The sequence below is a fragment of the Coloeus monedula genome (assembly GCF_965178545.1).
Source record: "Coloeus monedula genome assembly, chromosome: 6".
NCBI classification, from domain to species: Eukaryota; Metazoa; Chordata; class Aves; order Passeriformes; family Corvidae; genus Coloeus; species Coloeus monedula.
The window spans coordinates 49,636,400-49,647,489 of NC_138786.1; the positions used below are offsets into that span (position 1 = coordinate 49,636,400).

General features: G+C 44.2%; 1 protein-coding gene across 1 annotated transcript in view; it reads right to left on the reverse strand.

Moving 5' to 3' along the window:
• Positions 1 to 1,667, reverse strand: part of PRIMA1 (proline rich membrane anchor 1) — a gene marked incomplete at both ends in the record, with an annotated part of 48,252 nt that extends 46,585 nt beyond the window's left edge. The window contains one exon of the mRNA XM_082283670.1: positions 1,575 to 1,667. Within this exon, the coding sequence (XP_082139796.1) occupies positions 1,575 to 1,667 (93 nt within the window). The remainder of the gene's footprint in view (positions 1 to 1,574) is intronic.
• Between the last annotated feature and the right edge of the window lie 9,423 nt (positions 1,668 to 11,090).

Sequence of the window (11,090 nt, forward strand, 5' to 3'; positions counted from 1 at the left end):
AGAGGAGCGACTGCAACACTACAGAATTAGTCAAGGAGAGAATGGCTTGTGAGACTGAAGATAAGAGCAAGGATTATGACTCAACACAGGGAAGGGAATCATGGGAGGGGTACAAGGATGAAGGAGTTTCAGTCACAGGAAGGATGGAAGGCTGGCATGCCAGTGAGCATTCCATACCTGCCCTTCCCTTTGGAACCTGCTGATGGGAGCTCTGGACATAGCCTAGTTTTGGGAAAACTGAAAAAAAGTTTGAGAGTGACCAGGTTTATTGCTTGTTCTTCAACACAGCAGCAAGTAATAGCACAAGCACAGTTGATGAACGGGACACACATCCAAATTCCAAAGTATCGCAAGGAAAGGCTGGTGGACTCCTTGGCTTTTGTATTTCTCAGAGCCTGTTTCAATTTTTATAAATGCAATTATTTTCAAAAATTTGCTTTAGATCATGTAAATAGTTTGCCAGAAAGATGTTTATCCAAGGGGGTTTTTTTGTCTGCTCAATTGACTGATCAGAGAGAGGCTGCAGGAGGCATCTCTTTTCACCCAACTGCGCTTCCCTGAAAAATGCACTTATAGTTTAACTTCAGATTAGCTACCTGAATACTTGAGGAGGACAGCAGGAAGGTAGAGTTGGCAGAATTTTTTTATGATGGGGATATCGGTTTAAAGGCGGTTGTTTTTGTTGTATTTCTGTTCATTTTAATCCATAAGGAGCACAAATCCTCTTTGTCATTCATGGCAAGAGAAAAGATGCTAAAACAAACAACATCTCTCTTTAATCTCTTGGGAGTCACTAAGTTTAGATCAGGGAGTAAAAGATGCGGACTCTCCACTTTGTTTTTCCAAGAAAGAAACTGTAATTGGTCTGTTCTTGAACGGCACTTGGCTGGCTCATCAATCACTTCTCTGAAGACATATATTATAAATAAACTTTAAAATATTGAAGTGACGCATTTGAGTTGAGCTTTGCTGCTGTTCTGATTCTCCAAACTGGATGGGCGCTCTCCCTCACTGTATACCAATTTCTCCCAGTCTCTCTTGCTGGCCACCCACATAACAATCAAGGTCACACAACACCACAGCGTCGGAGTTGGCAAAAGCTGATTCAGCCCTTTACCCAGAAAATCCTCAATTTAATTCGCAATCAACACCGAAAACCCACGGCAAGGCATGATCGCCGGGGCTCCGCTCCGCCGCTGCCTCTTTCCGTGCATCTTTGCCACCTACAGCAAAATGCTCTTCCCAACCCTCTGACCGCCGGCGCGCCGAAGAAAGTCAACTCCATCCTGCCGGGACCGAACACGCTCGGACCGAGTTCAGCGCTCCGGAGCTGGCACCGGCCGCCCGTCCCGCACACCCACCGTCCGGCAGCACCCAGCGAGGGGGGCCCTCACCGGGGACCGCAGCAGCTCTCCCGGCTCGGGGGCCGCCCGCGCGACCACCGCCCCACCACGGCCTCCTCCCCGCAGTGCCGGGGGTGCCGGAGGGGCTCTGCCCGCGCCCCCGCTTTTCCCCCGCCCAGGCCCCGCCGCCCCCCGCGCCCCGCAGCTGCGAGCGGGCTCGGGCGGCCCTACCTGGAGGGACCCCCAGAGCGGGTGGAGGGCACAGTGCAGCAGCAGGGAGGGCCAGCAGTAGCGGAGCAGCCCCAGCAGCTGCCGGAGCAGCATCCCTCCTGGGCGGGCGGGCGGGGGCGCGGGCTCCGGGCGACCTGGGGAGGGAGCAGAGCGAGCCGGCAGCAGAGGCGTTGGCTCGCACCCATCCCCGGAGCGCGACTGTCCCAACTTTAATTCTGGAGGGGAGGGAGGGAAGGCGGGAGGGAAGGAGGGGGGAGGGAGGCAGGGAGATGGGCGGGTGGGGAGGGGAAAGAGTGGTCGGGAAAACCCAGAGCCCTGCAAGTCCCTGCTCCCTCAGCAGGGAGACGCGCCTCCACCCCCGCCCTGCCCGCCTCCCTCCTCGCCCGCCCCGCCGGCTTCCCCTCCCCGGGATACTCCGGCTGTCGCCGCTAGCAGCCTCTCCGTGCCGGGGGCTTCCCGGCCGGCGCTCACCGCTGAGCTCGCGGCTCCCTCACACACGGGAGGAGAGCGGGCGGCGGGAAAAGTTTAGAGCCGGGCGCGGGGGAAAAGAGGCAGGGCCAGCGCCGGGGCCGGAGCCGGAGGGGAGAGGCGGGGAGAGCGGCGCGGCCGCGCAGCCCGGGCACTGCATCTCCCCCTAGCCCGCCGCCGCTGCTGCAGTGATTTTTCAAGCCCATCGAGGCAGTCCCTTCCGCGCACGGCTCCCCTCGTCTCTCCCTCCCCGCCCGGGCTCCTCCCGGCGGCAGCTGCCCTCCGCTGAGCCCCGGCGGGGCGGCCCCGGGCGGCTCGGGGACCTGCGGCAGCCGGGAAGCGCCGCACCCGCTCCCGCCCCCTCCCCGCAGCCGAGAGCGGGACTGACCCAAAGGGGAAGCGCGGGACGAACCGGCAGCCCTGTCCTGGAGGAGCCTCATCCGAATTGCGGCCAGGTGGTTTTGGGGTTGGTAGTTGTTGGTTCACCCCTTCCCTCACGAGTGATGCAAGGGCTTGTCCTGTGACAGGCAGGACATGGGGCTGGGTCGGCCCGGTGTCTCTGGGATGTAATAGGGAAGATGCTTCATGGCATTTGTGTTTCTAACAAAACACGCGGAATTGTGTAATAGCGCTTGCAGGAAAGTGGATAGATCACCTCTCCAATATCAAGGTACCACAGTCTGGCTTCTCCACGGGAAGGAAACAGTAGAAAACAGAAAGTTTCAGAAACAGTAGTGCTTCCAGTGAAGCACTAAAAGCAAAACAGCTGCTCTGTGAATGGTGGCTATTGCTGAAAGTTGGGCCTTGCGGGTATCAAGATGACCATAAAACATCTGTTGTTAGGTCCATGACACAGGGATCCTGTTTCCAATGTTTCAAATGCAGTACGGACATGGATTTGAACAAAATACCAGTTCCAAGGTTTACATTTCATATCCAGTGATGAATGAGTTTGGGGATATTGACTTTAGTTTTTCTTTGTATTTCTTGCACTCACTGAGCCGAGTTTAATCATCAGTTTCATAAAAATCTGCTCAGAGAAGCAGGAATGGAAATACATTAATCTCTGAACTGATACACAGCTAAAATTCTTTTTCCATACCACTGTTACATTCATTTCATGTCCATTCATTTCAGCCCCGACAGGCACTGTTTTAAATGTCAGGACTATCAGGCCCAGCAGCATTTTACAAATGAGAGCAGCACACTGGAATTTAATGGTGTTACACCTGAGTTGAGGTAGAGTCATTGAACCTAGGCATCTATTTGTAAATCCCTGTCTTCTGGTTTTATAAAAGCAGAATAGAGAGAGGCAGAGCTATTATGGTCCTAGGTATAGGCTGTAATTGTACAGCAAAATATTTTCTGTAATGATGCTGAAAAAGATGGCGTCCTTTTCTGTAAGCCTACTGTGTAATACACAGGGCTTAATATATTGTGCTCATTCAATTATAGTTTTAGTGAGCTGGAGTCACAAGAGACAGCAAAGCTTTTCAGGCTTTCTGGTGATTTCCTGAAGGTATTTCAGCACTTGGTCACAGTACAGAACATAATAAATTGCACCATCTGTATACACAGTCCTTGGTTCCTGACAGAATGAGAGATAAGGCTTTAGGCATTGCACGCCAAAAAAAATACAACACAGATTTATTTTCTTTCAGTATTTACAATGCCTTAATGTCTGAAGAACTGTGGATTTTCCTGCCATTAGCAATTGCCCAAGTAGCTGTCTCAAAGTGCTGTTCCTGTGGTTCAAAGACAACCCAGGGAACTGAGGAGACAGAGCCAAACTCAACCCACAGTCACACGGAAGCAAGTGCAATCAGGGATATTGTTCTGACACAAACAAGAGCAGAGTTTGGCCCAGGTAATCAGCATCTCTTCTGTCTCACACTGGTAATTGACAGTTCCCTTGGGAAAATGATTGGGCTGCAAATATATTAAATCCAGCCTTTGGACCCAGTCATATGGTCCACACAGAAGCATACTTCCCATTAGTCTGAATGGCTGAAGAAAGGGCTGAATGTGTACCCTGTTCTTGTCCACATGACACCAGTACTTTTCATTAATTACTTCAGCTTCTCTGTAGTTTCTATGGAGAGAAAATAGAGTCTGGGAATTTTTTCCACTTATAAGAAAGATGAATGATATAATGCTTGCAAGACTGTAGGCCCTGAATCAATGACAGGCTTGGAATATGTTTTGCTTAATAACGCATTCAGTATTTTGTAGCACCAGGACTGGTATGTGGAAGAACGTGATGATTTGTCTGCAGCAGTCACACTACTGAAGTTTGGAGAAGGATAATGGCTAGGGCTACCATCCTGGAACCAGAACCAGGATTTCCTGGGATGTAGTCCCACTACCACCAACTTCCTCTGCTACCTTGGGCATATTTTTAAAATTACCTATATCAGATTCCCTGCCTGTCAAAACAGCACAATGAGATTCAGCTACCTGAAATTCTTACTGTGTTTGGTGGGAAAGGCAGTAACAAGGCCCTGTCCTCCAAAATGTGTTTAGCCCATCACAGAAACATGGAACAGTACCAGATCCTGTGCTGGTGAGATCAACAAAGGTCTGTACTCTTTTTCAGTGCTCTGAAGATAAAAAGTGATTTGTAAGTGTTACAGCTCAAAATAATAACTTACACTATTTCAAAAGGTTGTTTTGTTTTGTTTTCAAAAAAAGACTGCACAAACAGCATCATTTGAGCAGTCTCTTGAAAAATTTAAGTCAAATATTAATATCCAATGGAATGATGACCATTACTCTTTTCCCCTTTCATCTTTGGTCTGATTAACAAGGAAGAATATTTATCTTATTTACTTCATGTTTTTATTTCTTAAACAATTGCTGGTAATCGGAGAGATCCTGATTAACACTCCAATGCAGCAACTACTCCAGAAACATTAGTAAGGATTGCAACACTGATTAGCTGTACAAACAAATATTATCGTATTCCTTTAATCTTAAGTAGCCATAATGGTTATAATGGACTTTAAGAGGCTATTTATTTTGTTGGTATTGATGGAGTTTACAGCATAAATTCAAGTGTTCAGAGAACACAGGAGAAGGTTCTCTTTGATGTTGACTTGTCAAAACTTTATTAAAATCAATAGATATTCCCCAGTCTGACTTTAGGCAAGTTTTGTCCCTATGTCTTTAGAGACATCAGAGGGGTTTTAGCTGTAGCCAGTAGCAGAGGAAGTAAAGGCGACCTCTTCTCAGGCTCTGTGGTCAGTCAGGCCTAGAAAGAATCCACTTAAGCTTTTTTTGCTAATGACATTTCTGGATGCAAGTCAATGAACTCGAGAAGAGTGTCCAACCTGGTGAAATGCTAGAAAATATAAACAGAAAACATTTCAGCACTGACTTTTCAAAGCCTTCTTCAGCCTGGCATGGTCTGTCCCAGATTAATTTTTGGGTTTGAGTCTAGAAAAACATCAGCAAGCAGGTAATTGTACAGCATCACTTTGGCTTGCACTGAAAATATTTTTGTTGCTATTTTAAAAAGATATTTTTATTGCTCTGTATATCTAAAGCAGTGCTTTCAACATGTGGAAAAAAAATTTATTTGTTTTGGATTTAAAGTTTCTAGCCAGAAATCCACAATTTATTGGGATGTTTTTAGAAGATCAGAAATCAATAATTCTGCTGCTGTCACAGCAGCAGAAACAGTGGAGGAAATTGCATTTCTTCAAATACCATCATCTCTTCCCAGGGAGGCCAGAGAATTCTTCTTGATGATCCCAATTGTTGGGGAAGATGAAACAGGAAGGCCTTATAAATATGATTGCCTGACAAAAGATTTTGGGAATATGAAAACTATAAGCGACATCGAAATGAAAGCCACCTTTGAGATACCAAGTCTTAGTTACTGAACAACTGGAAAACAATGGTATGGCCGACTGAAGGTAATCCCCTCTTGATTGAACAATACCCTCTGCTTGCAGGCAGGTCCAAGGGTCAGAGCAGACCCTACTAGCTCAGCAGAAGGGGTCCAAAGAGTAGTTTTTAGAAGTTAAGATGTAACACTCTATGGTAATATAAGAACTCTTATAGGCTGTATGTAAATGCTATAGGATTTGTATCTTGTATTAGATTGGTTAGTGACAATTAGAATATTCAGTACAGAAGATGATTTATTGTATTGTAACCAGGACTTCAGACACTTTTTACTACACTCTTACTATACACTCTTACTATACACACTCTTACTATACACTCTTACTATACACTCTTACTGTAGACTCTTACTATTCTCTCTTTGCTTACCCGCTTACTCTCTTGCTCTCTTGGGCCTGCTCAGAGCTGCCAGCTCTGCAGTCAGTCTATCAGTCTATCAGCTTTGCAATAAACCGCATGTTCCAAGATCTGACTACAGAGATCTCTCGTCACCATTCTCCGTCTCCATCCATCCGTCCCGACCGTCCGAACCCGCACCGAGCACCCCCCCGCACCTACACCAATTATTTAATAAAACTGAGGACCACACAAGTAACATATTTGATTTTTGGAAAATTTGATTATTTAATTGTTCATTATTTCCAACCTGTAGGAAAAGATTCCCAACTTTGAGCATATCTAGAATACATTTGTATAACAACGGATTCTTTGGTTTTCATGATATTCAAGTTTTGGAAATGAGTTTTAAGTCTCGTAAGTATCTGAATTTCAGTAAGTGCTCTAAAAGTTTTATCTCAGATAAATACAGACTATTGCACTGCATCTGGAAAACAATGGCAGGGTGTTTCCTTTTCCTTGACCTATAGGTCAGAATACTGTAATCAAAATCAATACCAGTTTAGGTGAGGAGTGAATAGGACCAACATGGAAATTTGCATCATGTAATCTTTATCTTTTGTTCTCTCACCTGAAATTACAGGACACAGTAGATTTTTATTCATTGCCAAAAAAGCTGTGGCTATACAAGCAACAAGCCCGTTCTTGTATTTTCAGTTTTCTTGCTCTGAGATGCTGCTTTCAGTGAAAAACAGGCCTCCTGCTTACTCACTTTCAGTAGCTTCTCACATTTTGTTCTCTTCACAAATGGATTTGCTCAGCAGTATCCCTGCTCTTTGTTTATAAATATAAAGTTAAAATGTGTGGGATTAGTTATTAAACTGTCCAGAAAAGTCCTAGATGTAAGGAAGAGATTGTATGCCCCAAATATGTCTTTTTTTTCAGCTTTATCAATTGTTCACACAACACATTACTTCTTACATATATTACATTTTCAATCCCTCGCAACTTTATAATGAAGTCCCAACATGCTGAGTGAACTGCAGGTTGCAGCAATCACTTAAGTGCTATATCACTTTTTCACTCATTATACATTGCTGCTTAGGTTTCCAAGATTAAGTACTTATTATTTGAATGTGTAAAAGACAGTATGAAAGCATTGCCTTCACATTTACTCTTGAACTCTGTTTGCCAGATCTTATGGAAACAGATGGATGGCAAGAACAGGGCTGAGTAAATGTACAAGAGTCTAAGTAGTTCCAGATGAAGGGCAAGGATGGAGAATCACTGCTTCTAAAACAAAATGGTCTGTATAGCTTCTTTTTTTTTAACCTGCCCTTCAAGGAGAAACCTGCACATATTTGGTCTGACTGATCTAATTTTGGTTGTCAGTTTAATCAATCCCAAGCATCAGAATATTCCCTAAACCTACAAGTCTGAGAGTTTCTATGCCTAGCAAAAATATGATTGAATTGGCGACTAAAACTACTGTGTGCAGGTCTGTATATTTGACGATGTTTTATTAAAAAATGCTTGAAAAATTATCAGTTCACGGAACATTGTTTTCTCTTTCTTTCCCCTCTCTGTCACTTTTTACGTCTGTTTCTAGTTGACGTGATACCTAGTCTGAAAAATTAGGAACCAGATTCTAGAAAGCTGTCAGTCTGCAGATCTCAGGTGTGGGCTGTCCAGCCTGTTTTTGTAACTGCAAGCACACAGACCATCTGGGTTGATATCTGGGTTCCAAGCTGTGGGGATGCTGGGAGGAAATCACAAACATGCTATTAATTGTTATAAGAAAATACTGGTAGAAACACGCCCCAACTTTATTTTTGTTTTTCTTCACTTACTCATAAATTCCAGTAGATTTTGGTAAAAAGCCATTCTATTGTTTCTTTAACAACACATTCAACAAATGTGGCATACACTGTGGTGAGGTGGATGAGATAATCTGTGCTGCTGACAAATATGTGACATTTGTTAATGGTAGGGAAAGAAATATGAGGTTGTGCCGACGTCTAACATGGAACTTTGGTGAATATTTTACATCAGCTAAGGTTAAGGGTTAAGAGCCAGACTCTGAGCAGGTCAGATTATAATGGATCCATCTGTCTCATAACAAGAGCTATTGATTGGTTGTAAATCCCACCTAGTGGGGGACTATTACAAAGACAGCACCAGCTCGCCAATGAGATCTTCTGCAGTCATATAGCGCTGGGGTTAATGGGGGAGTTTCTTTGAGACATCTGGATGCTGAGCACCAGACACTGCTCTGGGACAAACACTGGCAGACCCCAGTGGTATTACTGGTAGCAGGTCCCAGTGCCTCCAACAAGTCTTTTTGATATGTAATACTGGCCTTTGTTTTATGTATTAATTCAGAACTGTCCAGCACATTTGTAATCTCCTGTCAATAAACTGTGGTTCTGTTTGTAAATGGAGAGGAAGATCCAGTAATCTGTCGGTGGTTTCTAGACTTTTACAGCTTGTTAAATTTTTCTAAGTCTTTTGCATTACCTGTGTCTGAAGTCACCTTGAGGTACACCAATCCAGTTGGGCACTGCTGTCATTTCTTAGATCCAGTGTGTCTTGTAATATCTGAAGAAAGAGAAAAAAGATACCTAAAGTGGTGCCTACGCTTTCTGGTATGTAGAAGATATACTGGGATCTGCCTGCTGACCGTAGGTGGTAAGTTAATGTTTGGTAAGATATGGCTAGAACCTTGTTAGATTGGGGCAGTAGCTGGGAGCATGGCTCCTCGTGGCTTAGACTGGCTGTCAAAGGGCCCCATATGCAGACTGCCTGACAGACCATGTTGCCTTCCCTGTACAGAAGACAGCCAAACACATGGGTCTTATAGCACTGACAACTGCACTAATCCTGGCTTGGCCTTTGAAGAACATAGATGAACGCTGCTATCAAAGTTCATAAATCTACATCATAAAATATTTAAAACATTGAGGTACTGTGAAGCATTTCACATCTCTTGGTAGCAACCATGTGCTCCTAAAGCAGTCCTACCAGGCTGTGCCTGTGGGTTTCTGTTGTCCCCTCTAAGTATTTTCTAGGGTCAGAAGGCATTTTTCTGGCAGCAGGTCTCTGCAGCAGTAGACCTGGGGATATACACAGTGCAAAGAATTTTCTCAGCTAGACATAAGGGAAAGGCAACAATATGTTTAGGCAACTATTCTAAGAAAAAAGGTGTGAGTTCTGAAATACTTTACCTTGAGCCTATGCTATGGATGTTTTGACCTGTAGGGACTGTGGTATAATCAGAGAGAAGGAAGAGGCTAGATATATTTTTAATTGCTCTATCACTGGATATTTTAAAGGATATTAGAAACACATCTGTGAGGATCAACAGAGCCTGAACACATTTGAAGACCAGAGGATGTATCAGATTCATCTTTGTCAGCCTTTTCTATTCCCCCAGACCTTCAAGTATTAGTCTGGTGTGTTGCAAATCCCTGGGAGACACTAGCTGCTGATTTGAGAAGAAGTGCACCTAGAGCCATCCTGCAAGACTGACATCATCATGCATTCATCTCAGTGCCTCCTAAGCATTTTGAGATCATCTGATGAAAGCCATTACATAAATGCATAGCATTGTATTCTTAAATGTTTAAATCATGACAGATTTTGAATACATATTTTTTGTGACTCAGTCATGAATTATCACAATTTGCATACAATATTTTCCTGTATGCAGCATACCCTCCTTCTCATTTAATCCTTCTGATTTGTGCTGCTGTAGTGACTTTAAACCTGAATTACAGAAGCAATTGTGGAGTGCCTTGCTGTTAACTTGGCGATGAGTACTCATGCTATACCTATAGGCAGGAATAATCAACAATTTTTTGTAATGAGCAAGGAGGAAACTCATAATCAAAGGAAACATTTCTCTATTTATGAACAGGTGCATCCATTTTACTCCCTTTGTATCCAAAGCTATATCAGCTGTCTAATGTGAATATTATTTTCTTTTGCTTATTGCTGCAGTGCCAAGGGATAAGCTAATATTAGGCCTTCACTTAATAAGGCCCTGGTCAAATGCTGAGGAATAGGCAGGGATGCCCCAGTGCACTTACAGTCTTAAACAGAAGAACAGTGAGAAGGTATAAAATGCAAGCATTAAAGGAAACTGAGAAGCAAGTCTCTGTCTTTGAAATAAGTTTGTTTGCAAAGGATAGCTTAATATTTCTTGGAAACACCATGCTATTTATCCAGTCACCTCCTTAGCTGCCCTTTTCTGGTTTCCTCTACAAAAATTGCCCAGGTGACAGCAGCAGTTCTGCTGAGTCCCAGCTGTGGGAGAGGAGTTGAAAGGCCTGCAGCAGCCTATGTGTACCCATGCCTGTAAGAGCACTGTCCAGTGAACTGGAAATCCACAGTCCAGCTCCACACACTTGTCCCAGACATGTAGAAATGTAATTCTGCCATTGTATACTGGATATTGCAGGCAGAAGCCCATTGTCTTTGTTGTCTTCAGGAAGGATCCGAGTTAGGAACTCCCTGGGCCTGCCACGCTGCTTTTGATAACAATCCCCCACTGTCTTTTTGAATGTGTTTGCAATGTGTCCTCCCACCAGGAGAGGAAATCAGGTCCTGAAGATAGTATATCCTATGGCTCCTTTAATTATGGAGGATTTTAACAGAGATGATTTCTTGCCCAGGAGATAAAATGTTTCCTCTTGAGAGAAAGAATTGCCTCACAACAAAGCTGTTTACCCCATCACTCTCCTGCACTTGAATATATTTTCATAATGCTTATTTTTGCTGTAATAATCCAGCATCCGTTATGCT